The sequence below is a fragment of the Nuphar pumila genome, chromosome 12 (assembly GCF_984573655.1).
Source record: "Nuphar pumila chromosome 12, dmNupPumi1.hap1.1, whole genome shotgun sequence".
Classification (NCBI taxonomy): domain Eukaryota; kingdom Viridiplantae; phylum Streptophyta; class Magnoliopsida; order Nymphaeales; family Nymphaeaceae; genus Nuphar; species Nuphar pumila.
The window spans coordinates 62,365,166-62,390,546 of record NC_143260.1 but is presented as its reverse complement, the minus strand read 5'-3'; the positions used below and the strand labels follow the sequence as shown (position 1 = coordinate 62,390,546).

Genomic DNA, 25,381 nt, shown 5'->3' with positions numbered 1-25,381 from the left:
TACGAGGACTCGGATGAACCGGTTCGGTGTCAGTTTTATTATATATGACAATGGTAGAAGAAAAAACGAAAGCGGGCCTTATGGATAAGGCTTGAGTCTCAGTCTCATGATTGAAACCCTGCTGGCCCAATTAAAACGCAGCACGTGGCACTGATCGTTGACGTGGAGGTTGGGATTTTTTTTCTTTCTTTCTTAATTTCATGTTGTTGGGAATAGAACACTTTATTCAATCCAAGCTTCAATTATCACCGTTTTATGTCAATTGGTGTCATGATTCAAATTACAAAATTAAAGGAAAACAAAGAAAAACCAGGATTCTGTTTTGAGTTAAAAAATATATAAAAAAAGGACTAAAATTCACATGTTGCAGAATATTAATTTCCCTTCTTCTTCTTGAGGCAATCAAATCACTTGTGTGTATGAATGGAGGGGCATCCCTTGCCCTTCAGATGGTGTTGCACAGTTGTTGCAAGAACCAAACTTCCTCCGAACTAAACAAATTATCCCCAAACTCACAGTAGTTATTGGGTCCCCAGGTTCTGAACTCAGTGGGCGCCAATTCAGGGTACAAGCCCTGCAGTTGATCAACATACCCAAAGGAGGTAGCCTGGTTCTCCGAGCACCCCATTTGAGTGGTTGCGAAATCCTGAATGAAATAGTCAGCAGGGTCCGAGACGGCTGAGACCTGAGTCCCGACCGAATCGGAGGGGGTCTCTATGTAACTCTCAGACCCGGGGTTCATTTGAAACTCTGGCAGTGTGATTCCGAACCCGTCATGAGCCGAAGATGTGGATGTCTGGTTGGAACTCTGAGGGGTGAAATCGGAGGACTCGCGCTGCTCGGCGCTCCGCTTCGCCTGGATCCGCTCCATGAGCTGCGGCATCCACAGGTATCGCATGGCATCTCGGAACTGCTGGCTGTTGACATCGCACTGCAATTGCTTCGCGTGCTTCTGCACCCTTGTCCTCCAATAATTCTTGATCTCGTTGTCCGTCCTGCCCGGCAAATGCTGCGCGATTTTCGACCATCTGCGGAATCAAACAGGATAATGCAAACGTCAAATCATTGGCACCAAAATGTACCTCCTTTTACTCATCATCAGTTAGAATTATGTATGGTGTCCCCTTCGATACTATTCAGTGTGAAATTATACAAAAATAGCTTGCCCCATCTCTCTCTCTCTCTCTCTTTGCTTGACATATTTAAGCTGTTTACCTATTGCCCCAGCGCGAGTGCAGCTCAAGGATCAGTAGTTGCTCCTCAGCAGTTAAATTTCCTCTTCGGACACCGGGGCGCAAGTAATTGAGCCATCTAAGCCTGCAACTCTTGCCTGTTCTCTTTAATCCTGAAAGATGAATAGAGTTATTATGAAATTTTGTAGATAGATAGCGAGATTTCCTTTGTGCGCACCTTCTAAGGGTGCTTTCACAAACTGTTTCTCATCTCAACATACATACGAAATCAAGGTTATTTTTTGCGAAATCAAGGAAGAGAGAGTAAGCATGAGGAAGACAAGCACCTGCGCAACAGGCAAGGGAGTTCCACCGGCCTTCGCCATGGCTAGCTATGTAATTCACCAGTATGAGGTCCTCTTCCATGGTCCATGGCCCTCTCCTCAGGTCTGCATCTTCATATTGGTTTTGAACAGTGTTTGGCATCCTGTTCTGAGTCTCCATACAAGGCAAAAGAGAGAAAACAGGGCTAGAAAGAGAGGAATTATAAGTGGGTGGAGAGAGAGAGAGAGAGAGAGAGAGAGATGGATAACAAGGGTGAGAGGGAGACTGAGGACTAGGGAGAGATACGGGAAGAGGGTTTTATAGAGAGATCTGAAATGAAAGACAACACGTGAGTGAAAGAGGCTGAAAGGGAGGTGGATTAAAAGAAGTGAAGAAATGCATTTGAAAAAATTTCCAAAAGCCAATAAGAGAAAAATAAAATAAAAAAATTTAGGGAAATTGGGAGTTTCCACTTTCAACTTTCAAGTTTGACTTCCACTTTTTGTCTAGTTCTTAAAACCGTGTGTGCAGTGCAGTAGAGGTTTGCCTATTCATCACTCTTTTACTTTTTCTTTTTTTATCTTTTATGAGTTAGGAGGAAGAGGACAAACGATGTGGGGGTGAGCCCTTCGTTGCTGTCGACCGGCCGTACCAACACTGACCTGATGTAACCGGTTACCCTGTCACGTGCTGAAACTCCATAGCTGCGATTGACGTGGCCATACACACCTCTCTGAGCTGCCCCGCGTGCGAATTTTAAATAACGAAAAGGAATGTTAATGTTTTTTTTTTTTATCAATTTCCAGGATTATCGTGCAAGTTTCGTGTACAAATGACTTACATAGGGTGCCTAGGGGCGTTTGTTTCACGTTTTTTTTTTCTCATGGGAAATAGATTCATTGGAAAAAATGCTGCAATTGTTTTTTGTTCCATGCATGCTGAAAGAACACTTTAATTAAGGGTCGTTTGTTTCACCCTATTTAAACATCAAATTGGAGGTTTACGTATGAAACCCTCCATTAGGGTATATGCAGGTGAAATAAACACAACTTTATTTTCTTGTAGGTCCTATACAGTCGTCATGAGTTTCTTTTCACGTTGATCATGCATTTACTATGTAAATCCATACCCACCGTCCGCTATCTCACGTTGATCATGCATTTAGTATGTAAATCCATACACACAGCCCGCTGTCTGACTGGATTTACCTATGCGTTTTTTCCTACAAGAGATGGCCTTTCTCAAAGAGTCTTTTCTTATTGGTGAGAATGAAACAAAAGACCTATTATTGCTCGTTTCATGTGAGATAATAACATAAAAACTATAAGATTTTTGCACATTTGGATAGGATCTAGTTATGGTTTGAATTATTCAACATTATCAAAATAGATTCAATTACATTTATGTATCGAATTGGATCAGATTTTCCTTATGTTTAAAATAAAAGATGACTGAGATGTTCTATTTTAAAGATCATAATGCATTGTTGGGACTAGGCAGGGGCGGAGCCACATTGTGGGGAGGGTGGGCACGTGCCCGCCCTGACCCACGAAAGTTTCTCGAAGGGCTACGGGTCAGTGAGCAGGGTGGACTCCCCAACCCTAATCTCTCTCTCTCTCTGTACCCACCATTTAATCTGGTATGCTTTCTTTGCAATTCCGATAGGACTTGCCGGAAAGATGATGGTTCCAGCCATCATGGTGGTTCTCTAAGCCTGCTTTACTGCATGAATGCCAAGAATCTGGCTGAGGGACGGCCTCGTTTTGGCCTACCACAAATACGGCGTCACCAAAGGGGCCACCAACTACAAGATCGTCTTCGCCGACGGCTTCGTGGGTTCCTAATTTCTTCGGAACATCAATGGTAGAAAACCAAAAAGAGATTTCATCTGGTGTTTGGACAAAACAAAACCACCAGAAGACAAAACTGGTGACAAAATATTCTTAGAGGTGAGAAGACACGAAAACTTTTCCACACAAACAGTGGTCAATGAGAAAGTGGCTTCTATACCGGCCCGGATTGCCCGAGCGGCAGCGCGCCAGGGAGATCGAGGAAAATCTACTTTTCATTAAGAGGGTTGGAATGTGGAAGCTAGCAGGCCATACTCATTTGGTAAATCTATGGCATCCTAGTATGCCATGGAAATTTGAAGTACGAGCACTGTTTCAGACTTCCGAATCTACCTATTGAGTTGTGGAATGAAGAGTTCTAATTGGACATAGCAGAGCATTTGGGAGGTAAACTTGTTTTGATTAATCAATTTATAAAAACACCACAATGTGTGCTGTATGCTAGATGTTGAGTAGAGTTGCCCATTGATTTTACTTCAATAAAAAAAGATTGAGATTGAGCTGGAGAATGATAGGAGGTTTATTCAGCCTGTGGAGCATGAGGGTTTTATTAGTTTCTGTAAGGTGTGTGGTTCTGCACATCATCGTTCTGGTTCTGCACATAATCGTCAAGGGGTCCTGATGCAGATCGATGGAGGGAGGTTAAAACTGAGAAGATTTGGAGACCAAAGTCCCTAAACCAGGTAAGGGATTATCGTCCTGGTGATTTGGAGGATCACAATATTGGGCGTGTTGATGTGCCAGAAAAGTCAGTGGAGGTAGATGAGGTGCAAGTCTTAATCTCTCCCATGATGAATGAGGATAGAGATTCACCATTTTTGGAAGGTTACCAATTTCGTTGGGTAATCCTAAGGTTCCTCATATCATGGGGTATAAGGCAGTGGTGGGAAAACCTAGAAGGAAAGGTCTCTACTCAAATTGCTCCCGCCATGCATGGTAGGTCACCTATTCATGCATCTCATGTCCTTGGCAAAGATATATAAAGATGATGCGGATCTTGAAATTGGTGGGAGAATCCAATACAGGACCCAAATGCATCTCATATCACCAATCCAATGTGTGTACGCAAACTGGTGATGGTTTTAGAAGCTAAAATCATTGAAGATAAGTAGACTAATTCTTTGCAGAAACCTAGTCATTTTGGTGGTGTGGATCGATCACTAGCGTTGGTGAATTATTTGAAGGTTATATTAGACTAACGGTCAACCTTTCAAAGAGCATAAGGTGATTGATGTTATGGCGTCAAGACCAACTAAATGGAGCATGAATGCAGATGTTGAGTTTGGTGCAGTTGATCTAATTAACTCGCCGGTCCCAACATCAACTATTGCTTTGTAATAAAGCTCATAATCTGGTACCAACGGGACCTCCGCGTGGTTGGTACTTGTGGTGGGACGTTGCAGGTTCAAACCCCAGTGGGGTATGTTGAATAGTAACTGGTGGGGGTCTGCCTAAGCCAAGCTTGCCTTTCAAAAACAATAAAAAAAAAAGCATAAACTCATAATCTGAAATGTTAGACTCTTGGGACAGGCTTGGGCACGTCGGGCTCGTCAAATTAATAAGTGCCAAGGGCACATTTTCTTCTTGTTGGAGACTAAGATCACATGTGACACCTTGCCTAAGGTACATAATAACTTAAAAAAAAACTAAATGTCTTGGTATTTTTTACTGTTGTGATACTTGTCAGTTTTGTTTGCTTCTAGAACCCAAAAACCATTGACAATGAATTCTTTTTGTGCTATGGATCAAGCTTCGGCTATTAAGGTGAATTATAAAGTTGACAAGGTATTGGTTTCGATGATATATGATCATTCATAATTACTGTGTGCATAGGCGACTATTTTTTTTTTATCATCTTTGCTCTTTTCACAAAGATATGTCCTGGATCATTAGTGTTGACTGGAATGTCGTTAGATACATCCTAATGAAAGAAAGGGAGCTCAACATTATTCTTTAAGCATGTACAACTTTAATGACTTAATCTCAGATTTTCGTTTGTTGGGGTTTTAGAATGATGTTAAGTACACCTACGTACAATATAGTAATAAAAAAAGGACTCCGTTTCAAGGCATTCAAAATTGATATTGTGTTTACCAACGGGGGTCTGCTTGTTTTGGTAGGAGCTGTTAGTGCACGTCACCATGTGTCGGAAGGTTGCAAGTTCAAAACCCAATGGTATGTAGTGTAACTGGTGGGGATCTGCCTAACCCCAGCTTCCTGAATGATCGGATACTATTGAACAGACCTCGAGGGTGCCCATGAGGGGTTTTCCTGTACTTATAAGTTAGATTAGGTAAAATAGAGATTAAAGGTTTGGAATTTGTTGTCCTGTAACCCCCCAAAACCTAAGAGCCTTTTTCATGTATGTCGTTTGATGTGCCCATGTCTTAAACATGAACGTTGGATCCGATCCAATCTAAAATTCAACATTCTCTCACTTGACCCATTGACATAGAAAAACACTTAAAACGGATCAGAAAGAGCCACTTACCGAAAGCGGCCATAGACGATCCGAATGACATTTCGATGGAGGTGTGTGGTCTGTGTTCTTCTCCAACATTTGGATCATGTTAGGGATATTGAATTGCATAAGAAAAAATATTGAAGGGAATTCACTGAGATGCAGAGATGGAATTTTTTAAGGGATGAGTGGGTTTGTTCTCTTTGATGGATGTGGTTGAAGGGAATTCTTTAAGGGCTGCTTTAGTTGAGATGCACATAGTCAAAGCCATTGATATGATTGATACATCTGTGATAAAAGTATGTATTTTATCTGACTTATTCATTCAGTCACCCTTGATTCGTGAAAACCCCCATATTATTGACCTGGTTACAAGTGTTCACCTAAGGTCCTAGTACACCTGATCAACTAAAATATTACTTAGTAGGATTTGGTAAACAAAAACCATATCCAATTATAATCAAATGCTGATATCGTTTCGATTTTTTAGTACCCAATCCAATGGATATTTGAATTAGATGGATATTCAAATCAGATTATATGCGAAAAACCGGACTTGGTATAAGCTTCTCACCCTCTAAATCCGAATCCCTTTAGCCAATGTTAAATTAGTTGGATCCAGTAATAGCCACATTTAACCCGAATCCGAACAGTCAGTTTGCATCGATCCTTATTCTAACCATCCTCTGCCCGAGCTCGGTCAGGGTTGATTTAGTCATTTGTGTATGATTATTTACTTAAAACTTGCAAATGCAAAAACAAACCAAGGCGTCTTTGTATTAATATTCTCAATAATTAAAGGTCACGTGAGCTCATCTCTCTCTCTCTCTCTCTCTCTAGCCTGCTTTCCCCATAAGAGAAGACTGGCGTAGTAAAAGCCAGCAAGTCCTCTTCATAATTCGCCACGGTTACGTGAACCTCCAATATCAACAGGCTATGGCTGGTCAACTTTCCGAAGGCTCACCTGCCGGAGATGGCATTTCCCGGCGAAGTGGGGATGCAGAGTATGAAACCAAAAGATGGGGTTCCGGCTCTAGAAAGTTTAAAAGCCGGATATTTAGGGGCCTGTGGGCCCAGGTGGGCCTGTTGGCAGCCGGTTTCTTGCCCTAATTTTTTTTTATTGTGGGTTTAATATTTTTTTTTATTATTTTAGATGCCCTCTGAAGCGTCTTTGACCAAAACTATTCGGATTGTTGCTAAGAAAACATTGGCTACTGGGTTTCTTACTTGTTGACTAGGGTGACCTTTGACTTTTTATAATGGCTTAGGCAAATCCATCCTTCACCGTGGCAACATACATATCTTAGCCCCCAAACCCTTATTGTAGGTGTTTCTTTTAGGGTTTTGACTGAAATAAACTTTTGACTTTTTCTTAGTGTCTATAATGCCCTCCTGTGCACTTCAAAATCTTTATTTGGACATCTTTGCTGGTGGGTCTGTATATTGGATCTGTGTGTAGATGACCCGGTAACCCTTTTTTTATTTTTAATGAGAAGCTTCTATTGTAGTTCAGATTTCCCCTTATGGGCCAAGAGTTGCCAGGTTGATGTTGGCCTTGTTTTAGGGTTACGGGAAACACTATAAGGCCCTGTTTGGAAACTAGTAGCTGGGATGGGAAGTGGCAGCCGCCATTCCATGCTTTAGTGTAAAAGTACAATGTGACTTCCCATCCCAAATGCATTAACTCTCATCCCTGCTACCAGTTTTCAAATAGCACAAGGTGATAGTTTGACCAACTTTTTTGCTAAATGCATCAACTCCTATGCCAGTTTCTAGATTCTAAACAAGCAAAGGAATTTTCTGAGAAACTGTTTTTGAAATGAGAAACACAACATTTTTAAAATGTTTGGGAAACACCAAAAAATTTACGAAAAGCTGGTTTCTTAAGGAAAACTCGTTTCCCTTCTTATGAGAAATGCATTTTCTGCATTTGGGAAATGTATTGCTTACATGTTTCCCATGTGTTTTCCAGGTGTTTCCCCTTTATGGGATACATGTTTCTCATGTTTGGTTTCATTAGTTTAATATGTTATTATGGTTTATCTTTTTCCAAAAAATTTTCAGGTGTTTCCACTTTCTCAGTCATTTTCTCATTCATTTCTCAATTACTTTCCTGATTCGCATCTAAGTTGCTTCCCATTTCCTGTTTCACATGCTCTTGAAAAATCTTATTTTTCATTTTTCAAGATGTTTACCATTTACATTTCAGTTTGTGGCAACCTTGGCTTATAGTATAAAACTCTAAGTATTCTCCCCTACTGTAATACCCTGATCTGAGATCTCTGGAGTCTGGATTCATGTGTATTACATCATAGAGAGAAATATCTATGTAGCACACAAAAAACATGGCATATTTTTTTAAATAAACAATCATCAATTAATATCAATAAAATAGATTTCACATAATCAGATCAAGCCACTATGGCAACATCATCCAAATGATGCATCACTTCTGAAGTTCAATAAATAAAAGAAAAATAAGATAACTACTATGTCGAAAGATGAAACTACCTACATCCTAAAGAAAGCTGACAACATTCTATCTCTAAATCCTGTCTCACGAAGTCGCCTGAAACCTACAATTGTGATTATTAAAGGGGGTGAGTCTAAAACCCAGTAAGAAATAAATTACAAGCAAATTAAACTTAGATTTACAATTGCAGTGGGAGCCCACTGCAAGCTCCTAGTCTTATTTTAGTTTTTGATCATACAATACACACATGTTTGTGTCTTTTAAATCTCCTCAATTTCTTATTCAATTCTTACAAGTTAGTGTTTTCTCAATGCTAACCACTATCTATTTCAGCTATACTAGTAACAACCTACTATGAGCGTAACAACCCATATATAATACCCCAATTCTACAGTGTTGACCAGACTATAAATTATAGACTCTTTGTGTCCACTGTAGTGTATGACAATCACTTATAATTTTTCTTACCTCGAATACAAATGTTGAACTCTAGTTTGCAGCCAAGTCCCTCATAGCAATAATAGTAAAATATGATTACCACAAAATTATGTTCATATTAATAAACAGACATTCTCTATACCTATCAAAATTATCAAAATACTCCTCATGAGGTAGTTTGTTAGACCTCAATTTCTGTATCTATTTTTTTGTCAGAACTATAGGACATGTAGATTCCTCTATGCATCACAAATCTAATGTATGAGTTTGGAGTACGAAGTTATGACCATTTTACTAATTAGGTATTGGGTCACACATGTAAAGGTAATTTGGTTATTTCAACTCACAGTGATCTGACCTAACTCAGCCTAGGTCAAACCAGACTCAGTCTAAATTTACTACATTGAGTTTGGTGAACCTAGTTTGGATCCAACAGGGTTTGGATTCAGACCCTACTGAACTCTTTAAGTCTTATATCGAATATGCTCAATAAGTGATGCAAATTCATACCCAGTTCGGTGTAACTGGACTGGACCCAATCTATTTCAACTGAGAATAGATTGGACTGGATCCAATTTTGTTTCAGTCAAAGATAGACTAGACTAATTTAGTTCCAATCAGGAACAAACTGAACTAGATCCACTCAATTTTAGTAAGAGACAGACTAGACTGAATCTAGTTCAGTTCGAGTTAGTGATAGGCTGGATTGGATCCAGTTTTGACATGAATTTAGAACTGACCCACTAAGGTATATATTGGATCTAGACCTAGTTCAATTTGGGTTTAGTCCAACCTAGACCAGTTTATGCCCAATTGGATCAAATTGGACTCAGACCCAGTCTCGTCCAGTTCAATCCAAATCTATCACAAGAAACCAAGACATGGCTTAACTCAACCCGTCTTTGTTCTTGTCTCAACATGTTTTTTTTTAAATTCCCTGACCATGCTTGGTCTAGCTGAACTCAGAAGAGATGGCCCTCAATCTGGCCCAATGAGTTCAGGGTTTACACCTAGACTGGTTCGGTCAGGTCGATTGGGTCCGGTTTAGTCGAGATCAAGACGGTCGACATATGACCAAGACAACCTTTTTTTTGTTTTTTAATCTCTTATCCGACTCGGTCTGGACTACACCTGAACCAAGTTGGTCTCTCAGCCTGGCCCGATCCTGTTTGGGTTCACACTGCGACTAGTTCGAGTCAGGTTGACTCGGTCTGATTTAATTCAGACTGAGTCGGTCGACTCTCAGATAATTGTTTTCTTATTTCTTCCATGAAAGTCGACAACCAATGGTTACTGATTTTCCTGGCCTGTTATATACATGGGTCAAGCTCTGAAATCGTGTGGAGGGTGAAGTTTATCCTTACCCTCTTCCGCAAGAGAGAGGGGGAGGCAGTTCCTCATTTGGAGGAACCTTCTTTTCCCTTTCCCTTCAAAATTTTGTTTTTTTTACTTTTATCCACCAGCCTCGCTGGGTTCAAGCCCACCCGGTTGGGTCTTACACCTGCCCAGTAGAGATATTTTCTGGTTGTCATCAACATGGCGGAATAGGACATATACCTCAAATATCAAGCTCACAACAACCTTCAACTTGAAGGTGTCAAGCCAATCCACCTAGCCAAGTGTGTGGACCTCTTGTGGGCTAGTTGACCTGTAACTTGATTGACCATTTGGGTGTGGAGTTATTAAGGGCGATTGTCTTAGCCATTTAGGCCTGGGCTTAGAGAGATTCTTTCCACTGGACTTAGTTATTTCAAGTCTTGCTTACCCTTTGTTCAAAGCTGTACCCTTTCTAGGGTGCTATTTGTTTAGGCTCCATTAGATTGGCACCCAACATAATACAATACAACCTGCTAGTCACATCTAAAGATATGGATCAAAGTTTTGAAACTATCAAGCAAACTACATGATTTGGATCCGATGAATTAAATTGCATCTGAATTTGATTTGGTGAACATTCAATGGATGCGAGTTGAAGCCAAGATCAATACATATATCTTCAACAATGAAAGAGAGGGGAATAGGTGGTTTGATACATAATGATCCAAATTGCATTAGTTGGATCTGGATTTGAGTAGAGCTCTAGAGAGTAGGGCAATAAGAGAGGCTTATAAATGCCATCAAGTTGATAGGTTGCCATGAGTTCGAAACTCACGGGAGTCACCCCTTGTCACTAGCTCAAAGCGGAAGCTGGGTGACTCTCTGATGAGCAGAGGAGACCTCAAGACTTTTTTATAATTGCCGGCTTGCCAAGGTGCAGTCGGTGATGGAGGACATTCCCTTGGCCTATAAAAAAAAAGGAAAAAAAAAAGAAGAAAAAGGAAATATCAAGCTAGCTGGTCCCAATAGAGATTCAAGTTGATCCATATCACAACCTGAACTCTGTAGGGGTATTTAGGTATTTTGAAAAAAAAAGGAATGATGTTTGAAAGAGATGAGAGAGGGAATTTGGAGGGTTGCTTACAAAGCCGCCAACGTACGATAGCTACGTCCACAATCCCCCTTCTCATGGGATGCCTTGACTGGTGACCCTTGGTTTTGCTTGATTAGGGAGGAGGGATTGGAAAGCATATTAGTCTAAACTTGTGCTTTTAAGGACTAAACTAATGGTGGTGTTTGGGGCCTTTGATAGAGTAAAGTTGAACGTGAGAATGTTGATTTCTAACTCTTTACGCGTAGATGCCATTTCTTTATTAGGGCATGCTGTGGCAGCACTGGGCAAGCATGATGACAAGCTCCCTTAGTTTAATTACTTTTGACAGTTTCCAAACTATGTGTCTCCCACTCGTTTTGTCCCCAAACTTCTTTGCTTATTTGATGATAATCCTTGATTATTGGGCATGTTGTGTGCTAATGACGGATTAACATGGGTCAAGATAGGAATTTATCTGGGCCAATGTCGATATGACACTGTTTGGTACGATATTTGAATTATTTTTTGTTATCCTCTTGCTTTTGTTGTTGTTGTTGCTTGGAAACGTGAACCGGCGCGAGAGAGAGAGAGAGAGAGAGAGAGAGAGAGAGAGAGAGAGAGAGAGAGAGAGAGAGAGAGAGAGAGAGAGAGGACCGAGGGAAAACGGACCCCGTCCCGCTTCGCCTCGTTTGAACCAGGGATGGAGGACATGGAACGGGGATGAAGGTTAAAATCAAAAGCCATGGAGAGAGAGAGAGAGAGAGAGAGAGTTGGTGCATGATTTGGTTGATAAATATATCCTATAACAGGAGTGTTGAAATTAACCCTACAGTGTGGGATTGGGCCATTTCATAAGAAATCATCAGCTTTTCTTAAGGGACTGTTTGTAGTACCCTTACTCGAGAGAAGTCAAGATGGAAAGTGCTTTCTTGATCACAGGAAGAGGCATGAACCCATTTTGATAAGAAAATTGTTGTTTTGCATTTATTATGTACAACCCACCTCATATTTTTTTTATGGAAATGTTTGTTTTACCAAACTTAAGAAAGACGCTCTCCTTCCTTCGAAAGAAGGGCTTTTTCATAGGAAAGAGCAAGAAACAAAGGTCTCCTAATATAGGAGGAAACTAAATAACTCCCAGGAAAGTTTTGAGAAGAGTTAGGAGATGCAAATTAAATTGAGTGGTCGATCCTATATATATATATAAGCCCAGATTAAACAGTTGGTGCCTAGTTTTGCTAGGGAATGGCCCTTTTCTGGCTACAAAAATGCCAATTTCTGTCTTTCACCTGTGAAAAGAAAGAATGCCAGTTCCCTTGATACGTTAAAATGCCAATTTCTCACGGGCTGTTGGTTTTATTGTTGATATAGTTGATACCACATAGATATACACCCTTTTCTTGATGATGTCGACGAGGGGGGCGGCCATTGAGTCTAAAAAGAAACGAGGAAAATATGGGGCCCACTAGGTCTCTTATAATTCAGAAAAACTATTCCGGGTGCACTCGGACTCTATCATGGTTTAGGTTGGCCCTTGACAAGGACAAGTCCAAGCTTAAAAGTATGAAATGTAGATTGGGAAACCGCCCTTAGTCTTGGAAAATTCTTGGGGGCAAAGGTATAAACTTAAGTGGCCTCTAATCTCTTATAATACTCACGAGCTTTCCCTTGTTTGTCTATTGTAGAGTAGAATTTAGGGTTCTCTAGCCACAAGACTAATTAATACATGTTGTTTGGGTCCTACTTGACTTTTGTTTCCTTTGTTGATTATGCATTGTTGAGGTTGGTGTTATTTGCCACTTGCAAGGATACGACGAGTCGCCAAGAGTTACTTTCTCAAGTCAACGTTTGAAAGTTTTGTGGTTTGTCTATGAACAAGAGCGTGGTACAATGCACCATGCATTCTAAGAGGCACTAGTTGAATTTTTAAAGTTTAATTTCAGAATGTTTGACAACAGGAGATGCAAACGGGTTGGATCTTGTCGTCCCTCATCTAGATTGACCTGACTTTCATAGAATGGTTAGATCATAGTTATCAGAGTGAGAAGTAGGTGCGAGAAGCAAGTGTTTCAAAAATGAATGGATGCATGAAGCATGGATTGTTTAGGAAGCACAAGGGGAATCAAGAAACAATAAAAGAAAACGTCTTCAAGTTAAGGGAACATCACGAGTTTGAAACCAATAAAGGGGGCATCCTTTGCCATAAGGTCGAAGCTGAGTGTACCCGTCGGTGGCGGGGGAGACCTCAAGGGTTTTTTATCAATAGGGGCCAGCCACTGTGCGGTTGGTCATTAAAAGAGGTTTTCCAACTCTCTCTCTCTCTCTCTCTCTCTCTCTCTCTATATATATATATATATATATATATATATATATATATATATATATATATATATATATATATATATATATGGGGGGGTGGGGGGGAATGAAAACCTACCCAATAAAAAACATTTATCGGATTTTTGGCAATTTATCAAAATTCTGACCTTACATATGTATTAAACATGATTGATATATTAAAAATGGACACTTGGATCATGTATTTTGGAAGAAAAAATGGCACTTGGAGCCTCGAAAATTTATGAAATTCTAGGCCATTGATTTTTTGAAACCTTATAAAACATATCCATGCATTGGACAAATGCTCCAAGAACTAAATTCCTATAAAATCAAGTGCATAGATCACATTTGCAAGGTCAGAATTTCCAAAAAACACCCAAAATCTGAAAAATGTTTTTTATTGGGAAGGTTTGGGAGGTTTTCAATTGGATAGGTTCATTCCCTATATATATAGTTAAAAATACTTAAAACTATATTTTTTTATATATAGCAAGAGAAAGACATTTACAATATCAATGTACCTCATTTTCAGAGGAACAAGCTTTTTAGTTTTCTGAATGAGCTTTTCAAAAGGTTTCGAAAAGTGCAAAGAAGCGTGTGGTTTCACGCCTCAAAAGCGAATTCCTCAGGCTTTCAAAATCTTCTGTATATCTATGCGTTCGTTCATGTGATGAGATATGGATGCAGTTCTTGGTTTTGTAGATGGATCTAGTTTCGGTTAATGAACATTATCTAGACGCCAGTTCACTTTGCACACGCTTCCATTACTTGTTAAATATGGTTTATCTTGCTCACATCTATTACCCAATTTGGACTCGGATCCATACTGGGTGGGGTAGTATCAAGTCCCAATCAAGATAAGTTTACGTCAACTCCATATTCGCTTTGCATCAAAGTTCAAGCAGACCAATTTCAAACAAACTAAACCCCACCCCACCAACGTCTTTCTTAATAAAAACTAATTACCAAAAAAAATTACAAACCAACCACTTCCAATTCAAATTGCCTTCTTGTTCTACTGCACCATGTAACCAAGTCTGTTTGAATGTTTGATACATGACAAACAAAGGACATTAGTATTCGGGGGTCCATATTGCTCTATCTTATACATTTATTTTTTGTCTTGTTAATGCACTGCAGTAATTAGTCCACATTTTTTTTTTGGACAATTGGTTACGACATTATAATAAGATGGTAGACCAAAAAATTTATTTTGTTATATGCGAGATGGGTTAACATTTGGTCATGTTGCCATTACCTACAAATTAAATGAGTTTTCTTTGACATCTTTTAATTTTTTATGATGTTTTTAATGAAACTATAACGTTACATATGTGATTTACATGTTTAGGTTAGTGGGAATCAGCTCTTAGATTGTCCAAATACATGTAGGTACGATTTTATGAGTCTTTAAAACTCAAAGGCATACAATATGTGATATTTTCTCAGCTCATGAAATGGTGTTTTTCATCATCCAACAACCAATCTCTAGCATTTGATCTATGCTAAATCTATCTATGAGGTCCGATTAGGCCAACGCGACCCACACCTATGAATTTCAGCTCATTTAGATGGTCAGCTTGCCATGACCAAATCTCTCTCTCTCTCTCTCTCTCTCTCTCTCTCTCTCTCTCTCTATATATATATATATATATATATATATATATATATATATATATATATATATATATATATATATATATATGGGTAGGTACCAAATGAAAGGTGCTAAATGAGTTTTTCAGGGTTTTTTTGTTTTATTTTTAAATTCTGACCGTACAAATGCCATCTATGCACTTGATTTTATAGGGATTTCGATTCCAACACACGGGTGGGTTTTTTTAAGGTCCAAAAAATCAACGGTCTAAAATCTTTGTAAAATTTTTAGGCTCCAAGTATATTTTTTCATAAAAAATACACGATCAGGTGTGGATTCCTCGAAAATCAACCATGCCCAATACATTTATGGGGTCAGAACTGCGGAAAAAATACCAGAAGGGTAGAAAAACCCATTTAGCATGTATCATTTAGCACATATCAATTTCTCACCTACCCATTTCTCTCTCTCTCTCTCTCTCTCTATATATATATATATATATATATATATATATATATATATATAGAGAGAGAGAGAGAGAGAGAGAGAGAGAGAGAGAGTGAGAGAGAGAGAAGCTCCTAAAGATTGTTATATCCTAAACACTTCTCAAAAACATAGTTGCAAGCGTTCTTTGCATACTTTGAATGTATAGATGTGTTTATCATTGTTTATTTACTGAGAACCAAGCTTTCAACTACATCATTTTAACAAGAAATTTTTATTTTTATTTCATTAAGTTCATATTCCAATGAAACCATTCATTTATTTTATTGATCACTCTATAAATATATCTAAATATCGAAATTGCTTAATCTAAAAAACATGTTTTATGCTAGGTAATCTTAAAACAATACAATTATAAGTTTAAATTAAGCCAACACACAAAATTTTCTCCTTTGAAGCCATTTATAATAGTTTAGGAGATAGAAAAATTGAGGATCTACTCTTGATATATTTCAATCAATCAATTTTAATATTGGTTTATTGATTAAATTATGGTATGTGAGTGTGCATGAAGCACATTTGTAAGAAAACCAATTATATATTGCAATTCATGATTGTGTATTCAATGATATATATGTATGCAATAGTAGATCAATTATTTATTGATGTGTATAATTATTATTAGTATACTATAATGAATCAATTTTAATATTGATTTAATGACTAAATTTTGGTATATGAGTATGTATGAATCATATTGGCAAGAGAACCAATTATATTTTGCCACAATCGATTTTTTGCTCAATCAAGTTAGAATCTCCTAATGAGAATTATTTTGACTCAATCTAACTTCATTTATTTAGCTCACATTATTTAATAAGAATTGACCTTTGAACTATGTTTTTTCGATGAAAAAATATGTTTTTATGTATCGACAAAAAACCAATACATTCATAGCCATTGTTTTTGGATTACTTGTAAGATTTGGAAATTTTGTAGAATTTTAAATTTATAAAAATTTGCTTAATATGAATTATTCAGTGCATTGTTTGTTAAATATCATTATTTTATGCTTAATTGGGTTGGATTGGACCCAATTGGACTTGAATTTGGATTTAATTGAGGACCCAATGTGAGTGTTGACCAAGTTGGTGTCAATAGACAAAACTGGAAATCCATACAAACAAAATAAATATGCAAGAAATAATGAAATAAAAATAAATTAATTTAAATCTGATTAGATCTCAGATTTTGGGATTGAATCTCGGATTTAGACTTGGGATTTCGATTTTATTTTGGAGCTTTGGGTTTGGATCCTTTGGATTGGATCCAATAAGGAGGCCCTTTAGCATTTTCAAATTTTAGGAGATTGAGTGGGGCCCACTCTTTGGGACATCCCTCTTTTTTTTTTTTGCTTTATTGAAAAAGGACCCTTCATAATCCCAATCTCTAAAAGATCAAACCCTTTTCAAAACCCTTTCTGACTTTTGCCTTTTTTGTGAAAGATGAAAAATGAGAGACCCTCTTGGAATCCTTTTTTTTTTTTTTTTGAGAAAGGGACTTGACCCAACCACCACCTTTTATCTTTCCTCAAGTGCTCTCCACCATCCATTTTCCAAAAACACCTCCTAGCTCTCTATCTCCTTAAATCGCCTCCTAGCTCTCCATCTCCACCAACCCTAGGAGATTCCCCTAGAAAGTTGATTTTTGAGATAGGGGTCACACCCTCTCTCTCCCTCATTTTTGGTTTTTTTTATGAGAGGCTCTCCTTTTTTTTTCTCTCTCTCTCTCCAAGTATTCTCTTTGGTGGCCTTTGTTTGTGGAGGCTTCCTTTTCTCTTTCTTCATTTGTGTACAATGAGGTGCTCCTTGGAACTTCATTCTATATGTTTTTGAAGGAAGGGCACTCTCTTTTTGGTGTTCTTCCTCTTTGGTTCAAGGAAGAGTCTAAATACCTTCTTCATATAGATTTTACTTGGTAAAAATGTTTTTATGTATGATTTACACTTATATTAATGGTTGAAATACAACTATATTGTTCAAAAATGCTTTTATGTATGATTATGCATATGTTAATGGTTGAAATGCAATTATGTTGTTCAAAAGTACTTTTATGAATAATTTATACTTATGTTAATGGTTGAGATGCAATTATGTCATTCAAAAATACTTTTATGAATGATTTATACCTATGTTAATGGTTGAAATACGACTATATTGTTTAAAAATGCTTTTATGAATGATTTATATAAATGTTAATGGTTGAAATATGATTAAGAATGCACACGATTCGAACTCAGCTCACTTCAAAATGCATATGTTCAAGCTCGAAGCTGAGCTTGAACAACATTATTCAGTCTTGGCTCGGTTCCGAGCTCGAGCCGAGCCAAGTTTGACATTTATTGATTTTTTTTTTTGCCATAATAGACGGAGTTTGATGCCCCAATCTCTCCTGAATCAACCCACCATTATGTCAGCCTTTATTTTGAGAATAATATGGCTCTTAAAATATACATATAGTAAAAACCTGCTCGATTGTTGAAGAGAGAAAAAATTTCAAGAAGTGAAGTTCAAAGTCTAAACCTCTTAGAAAACAGACCAACACCCTAACCATTATGGAGACAATAACTTTTATAAATTAATTTGCAAATATGTTATATATATATATATATAATCTAACATGAGCATTATCAAGCTTTTCAAGCTTAATCGAGCTCAACAACTTGATCAAGCTTGGCTCGTTTATCCACATCGAGCCTGAACTTCTATTCAAACTCAACTCATTTATTTTTTGAACAAGCTCAAGCCGAGCTTAAACGGGTTAAGACTAAGCTAAGTCCAAACAAGCTTGGCTCATTGTGCATCTCTAGATGCAACTATGTTCAAAAATACTTTTATGTATGATTTATACTTATGTTGATGGTTGAAATGCAATTATGTTGTTCAAAAATATTTTTATATATGATTTATACCTATGTTAATGGTTGAAATGCAACTATGTTGTTTAAATTTTTTTTTATAAATAATTTATACCTATGTTAATAGTTAAGATGCAGTCATGTTGTTCAAAAATACTTTTATATGTGATTTATACCTATGTTAATTATTGAAATACAATTATGTTATTCAAAAATACTATTATACATGATTTATATATATGTTAATGGTTGAAATGCAACTATATTATTGATATGCAACTATGTTGTTAAAACATGCTTTTATGAATGATTTATACCTATGTTAATGGTTAAGATGAAACTATGTTGTTTAAAAATGCTTTTATGCATGATTTATACCTATGTTAATGGTTAAGATGAAACTATGTTGTTTAAAAATGCTTTTATGCATGATTTATACCTATGTTAATGGTTAAGATTTAATTATGTTGTTCAAAAATACTTTTATAAATGATTTATACCTATGTTAATGGCTGAAATGCAAATATGTTGTTTAAAAATACTTTTGTGAATGATTTATATCTATGTTAATAGTAGATATGCAACTATGTTGTTCAAAAATGCTTTTATGTGTGATTTATACTTATGTTAATGGTTGAAATGTAAGTATATGATTCAAGAGTGCATATATGTTGGATTTATACCTATGTTAATGGTTGAAATATAAGTATGTGGTTCAAGAATGCATATATGTTTGATTTATACATACTTTAATGGTTGAAATGTAAGTATGTGGTTCAAGAATACATATATGTTTGATTTATACCTATGTTAATAGTTGAAATGTAAGTATGTGGTTCAAGAATGCATATATGTTTGATTTATACCTATTTTAATGGTTAAAATGCAAGTATATTGTTCAAGAATGCCTATATGTTTAGTTTATATCCATCTTAATGATTAAAATGTATATAGTATACTAAAAAATGTATATGAACATCTTATGTAACTATGTAGATAGTTAAAATGCATGTAGTATGTTGAAAAATGCATATGAGTATGCTATGTAAATATGTTAATGGTTCAAAAGCATGTTTAGATATATTTTTATTATTATCATAAAGTCTAGATGCATATTTAGATGATTGTTTTATGATTCTTATAAAGTCTAAATGTGTCTTTAGATGTTTGTTTCATAATTCACATAAAGTCTAAATGCATATTTTGTTTCATGATTCTCATGAAGTCTAAATGCATATTTAGATGTTTGTTTCATAATTCACATAAAGTCTAAATGCATATTTTGTTTCATGATTCTCATGAAGTCTAAATGCATATTTAGATGTTTGTTTCATAATTCTCATAATGTCTAAATACATATTTTGATATTTGTTTTATGATTCTAATAACGTCTAAATGCATATTTAAATGTTTGTTTTATGATTCTTATAAAGTCTAAATGCATATTTAGATTTTTGTTTTATGATTCTTATAAAGTCTAAATGTATATTTAGATGTTTGTTTCATGATTCTCATAAAGTTTAATTGCATATTTGGATGTTTGTTTCATGATTCTCATAAAGTCTACATGGATATTTAGATGTTTGTTTTATGATTCTCATAAAGTCTAAATGCATATTTAGATGTTTGTTTCATGATTCTTATAAAGTCTAAATGCATATTTAAATATTTATTATATGATTATCATAAAGTCAAAATACATGACGAGATGTTAGTTTTATGATTCTCATAAAATCTAAATGCATGTGTAGATGTTCATAAAATCTATGTGCACGTGATGTTGCTGATAGTAGAATGCATTTGATTTTCTACGTGTATATATGCATATGATTGCTCATATTTGAATTTATATGATTTTACATATATGAATGCATTTGATTCTATATGTATGTATGCTTATGCTTGTGATATTGTTTCTAATGAAATACATTGATTCATGGTAAATGCATATCATTTGATTTATGAGATATGCTTATGCATTTGATTATGATGTATAGACATGCATTTGATTATGATGTATATGCATTTGATGTATAATACATGTATGTCATTGATTTATGATTTATGTATATCGCTTGATTTATGAAATATGAGTATGTATTTGTTTTATGATATATGCTCATGCGAATATATATATATATATAGTCATGATAATCAAATGCCTATGCTAATGCTTCATGTGTAGGCCATGTTTCTCTATGGAGATTACACTACAAAAAAATTGTGGATTAGCGACGGGCGCTATCCATCGATAATTCATCACAAATCTGTCGCTAATCCATTTAGCGATGGCTTAGCGATGGATAACATTCGTCGTAATTTTCTGATCGCTAATTAGCGATATAACTGATATGTCGCTACTTCCGTTGCTAATTCATGGTGGATTGACAAATGTTATGATCTGTCGCTAAATAAGGACTGATTTGGTTTTGCAACAGATACATATCTGTCGCTAAAATTTCATGATGGATACATTTTCGTCACTAAATTCCATTGCCCAATTAACGATGACGTAACAATAGATTACATTCCATCGCAAAACATCGACTGATTCAGATTTTAAGACAGATTAATATTCATCCCTAGTTCGTCGCTATATTTGCGACGTATATTAGCGACAAAAAGTATCCGTCGCTAATCCATCGCAAAATTAAAAAAAAATATTTATTTGAAATAGAAATATCAAGAAAAAATTTCTCGTTATAAAATTTATATAACCTGTGTATAAAAAATAAAGTACACATAAAAAAGACATATACAAAGCAGGGAAAACAAATTTAGCACAAGCTATAAGTGAAACAAATTTAACAACCCACTATAATCCTCGTCAAATACTAATTAGTTACAAGTGAACATATACAAAGAGTTTCATTTGAAACAACAAGTACTTGCAACAAATTCAACACATGAATCTAGTCATCGTCAAGATTTGGAGCATCATCCTCTTCATTGTCTCGATCTGACCCTTCATCCATGCCTGCATCAGCTCCTCTACGTTGATCATCTCCAACATCCTACAAGAGAATCGAAATGTTAGTAATGATAAACAAAATATAATCAAATAAATTATATGCAATGCACCTAATCTAAAGAAATCAAAGTAACATAGCTGAATGACACATAAACTAGCAATAAAGTGAAGAACATTAACAAAATTCAGATATGTGTTCTAAGGTTGACAAAAAAAATTCATAGTGATTCAATCATGCAAATATATGTTCTAAGGTTGTCAAAAAAATGTCATAGTGATTCAAGCATGCATATATGGTTTATAAGGTTGTCAAATAAATGTGTTATGTATCACAATCATGCATATATGTATTCTAAGGCAGCCAAAAAACTTTCATATTGATTAAATCACGCATATATGTGTTATAAGGCAGTCAAAAAACTTTCATAGTAATAAAATCATTCTTATATATGTTCTAAGGTTGTCTAAAAACTTTTATAGTAATTCAATCACGCATATATGTGTTATAAGGCAGTCAAAAAACTTTCATAGTGATGAAATCATTCTTATATGTGTTATAAGGTTGTCATAAAACTTTTATAGTAATTCAATCATGCATATATGTGTTGTAAGACAGTCAAAACACTTTCATAGTGATGAAATCATGCTTATATGTGTTCTAAGGTTGTCAAAAAACTTTTATAGTAATTCAATCATGCATATATGTGTTATAAGGCAGTCAAAAAAATTTATAGTGATGAAATCATGCTTATATGTGTTCTAAGGTTGTCAAAAAACTTTCATAGTGATTCAATCTTGCATATATGTGTTATAAAGTTGTCAAAAATTTTATAGTGATTCAATCATGCATACATGTGTTCTAATGCTAGCAATAAAAAATTATAGTGATTCAATCATTCATACCTGACGAGCACCAGAGCTCATGTTGAATACAGACGAAGTTCTCCTGTCCCGAAAAAAGTTGCACAACTCATTATGGACAAGGTTGAGAATGACTTCATGTAAAAAGTCATGCATTGTGTCCTGAAGAAGCTGGCAGACACCATCCCAAGAAACAACATGGTCAATTGGATGGTGAGAGTTGATGCTGGCGGGAGAACTCTGAGAGCCCTGACTGCATGAGGCAATGATTGGTGTGGTGTTAATGTTACTCCCAAACCCGAGCACATGACCCTTTTTGGGTTCACCGGTTGTAGTCACCCATGCTGCAGGATCAAAAGACGGATGCTAAGTGAAGTAATCACCATATCGCTCTACCATCTACTGCTTGTATGACTCCTGCAAAGTAATGATTCAAGTAGGAATTAATAATTAATAATTATAATATTTATGATAATATAAATCATGGTAATTTATATATTATAATGTTTATTAATACAATAAATACATATCGTTGTCATTCTCGCCTTCTCTGATACGAACTCTCTTGTGCTCTTACGTTTATGTGTTTCAACAAACACATCCTTGTAAGGCACAATGCCTCCTTTTTTGGCTTTCTGCAATGTTAAATAATTAAAAAATCAATTAAAAAGTACGTAGAAATACTTATAAATTTGACAATATATATATTGATGAGTTACCATTTTCTTCTGGTTCTTCCCAAAAGTCCTAGAACCACCTGTGTATAGATGAGCATCGAGCATCTTTGCTCGGTTCATAAATATGATACATTCTGTAAAAGCCCACGGTTTAAAAAACAAAATTTGTATCGGACCCGGGTCGGGTCGGGTCCGGACCTGACCCGGACCCATCCTTGGTAGGGTTTTAATAACCCGACTCAGGAAGAGGATTTTAAGAAATCCTCTTCCCGAGCGCCGCACCCCCCCCCCCCTCCCCCACCTTCGTTTTCGGGAGGATAAGGGAAACCCATCGTGGTTTCCCCATTCATCGCCCCCTCGAGCTCTTTATGAGCACTATAAGAGGGCAAGGGGAGGCACACCACCCTTCAAGTTCCTCTTCTTCGCTCTCCTCACGCCGGCTTTCTCCTCCTTCGCTGCGCACGCCGTCGACGTCGATCGCTGCCACCGCAACAACCATTGCCGACCGACGACGCCGACGATCCTATTCCCAGGTACGCCGTCTCCACCCTCTTCGCCTCCCTTTTCTCCTCCCTCTTCCCCTCCCTCTTCACCCTCTTCTTGAGGGTTCACCGGGAGGCCGTCGGGCGGCGCACGACCCTGTCGCGCCTCCCACCTCCCTTGGCGCACGACCCCTATCGCGCCTCCCACCTCTCTTTTTTAATCGACAGGCCGAGGGAGATGCCCTGCCTGACTTTCTATTTCTCCGCATGATAAATAATGTAGCGCTGAATACTCACACTTTTGCAGACTTCGCATCGAACCCCGCTCTGGCTCCGCGGCTTAAGCCTCGTATCATCTACACCCGTAGATGCACGCAGCTGCACAACATCCCGAGGTAGGGGAAAGTTGCACAAGAATTTTGGATGAATGAAATAAAATATAAGACTTCTGAGATAAAATAGTTATTTTACATACCTGCTTATCTGAAGAAGTATTTAACTTATGATTGTCTGGTCAGTGTTTTCCTCGTTTTTATTCTTTTGAAATTGCATGCTTAATGTAAACTCTATGAGTAGACTCATTCTAGAGAAAATCGAATAGTTTAATTGGCATACATGCTTACCTGTAGGTTTACTTAACTTGTGATTGTCTGTTCTGCGTTTCCTCATGCTTATTCTTTTGAAATTGTATACTTAATGTAAACTTTGTGAATGGCAGTCTTTCAGCTAACGTACCCAGAATTGTTGACTTGTGTTCCTTTCTAAATGTCTTCCGCTGTTGTTTTTAAAAGTGAAACCTTTAAATCTTTGAAAGGTTTTTCGATAATGTTTTCGAAATCACAAGTTGAAATTTTGGGGCGTTACAACTTGGTATCAGAACCAGATCAAAAAGAGGTGAATCTTGACTATTGAGCATCCAATTGCGCTGTAAGTAAGTCTTTGATATTTTATAACATGTTTGGACTAAATTATATTCTTGTTTTTATTCGTAGTATCGTCGGATAGATGAATTTATTTGCTGGTTCTAGTGGTAGTCACGGTAGGGGCACACGTAGGGTGCGTGGCCGTTCCGTAAGGGAGAGGGGCGGACATCGGATGTTCGGGGCTGGTTACTGGGCTAACCGCTCTCATCTACCCATTTTTACGGATGAGCAAGGCTTTCCACTACTGATCGCCTACCAAATACCTTTGGCAGCAACGTGGGCTGAGGTGTATGCTCGAGAAGGTGGATTTGCGCCTTCGCATGTTCAGATGCACCATCAGACACCACAAGTCATCGGGAGATTTTGTTCCCCCTGAGTTAGCAGATGAGTGCGTATTCTGTGGAGAATCAGGGCACACCATGGATGCTTGCCTCCGCAAGGCCGAGCATGATGGCAGGATCACAATTTCGACTGTAGGCGAGCAACCGCCACCTCTAGCAGCCCCAGTGGGCGGTGTGTCTCCTACATACACGCCTGCAACTGATTCATCAAGTTATAGTCTTGGCTCACCGGAATATACTCTGGTGACGCCCCTCTACGAACAGGAGACCTCCTACGGGGAGCCACCTTCCTTCACCCCTAGGCGCAGATTCAGGCGCACAAGCAATAGAAGGGAATATCTTAGGAAGTACTCTAGCCGTCCCTAAGGGGAGGTAGCTGGTTGAGTTTTTGTAAATGCTCTTTTTAAAAGATAATTTTTCAATAAAATACTTGAAAAATCGTCAACCAAAGATATAAAAACCGACTTTCCACAAAAGTGGTAAGCACGGGTCGAATCCACAGGGAACGAGAATTACTCAATTATTTCAAAGAAATTTAATTTATTAATTCACAACTCTAAGTCAACAAATACAATTCTAATAACAAGTGCAAATTAACACTACAACTAAATAGAAAGGCACTTCAAATCTTCTGTTGCACGCCGAGGGCACTTCTGTCTTTTCACCAATTATCGAGTTTTCAAGATTGGACAAGAATATC

General features: G+C 37.1%; 1 protein-coding gene across 1 annotated transcript; it reads right to left on the bottom strand.

Moving 5' to 3' along the window:
* Nucleotides 1–303: 303 nt before the first annotated feature.
* On the bottom strand, nt 304–1,739 carry LOC149820984 (transcription factor MYB78-like). The gene is made up of 3 exons (XM_089983008.1): nt 1,520–1,739; nt 1,216–1,345; nt 304–1,028 (listed from the first exon to the last, which is right to left on the bottom strand). The coding sequence occupies exons 1-3, from the start codon at nt 1,674–1,676 to the stop codon at nt 446–448; spliced, it is 870 nt and encodes a 289-aa protein (XP_089839134.1). The 5' UTR covers nt 1,677–1,739; the 3' UTR covers nt 304–445.
* Between the last annotated feature and the right edge of the window lie 23,642 nt (nt 1,740–25,381).

Excerpts from the sequence above, each read along its gene's own strand:
- LOC149820984 (XM_089983008.1), bottom strand. The coding sequence starts at position 1,676 with ATGGAGACTCAGAACAGGATGCCAAACACTGTTCAAAACCAATATGAA. Across the intron at positions 1,346-1,519 it reads CTCCCTTGCCTGTTGCGCAG|GATTAAAGAGAACAGGCAAG; the intron begins GTGCTTGTCTTC and ends TTCATCTTTCAG. Across the intron at positions 1,029-1,215 it reads CACTCGCGCTGGGGCAATAG|ATGGTCGAAAATCGCGCAGC; the intron begins GTAAACAGCTTA and ends TTGATTCCGCAG.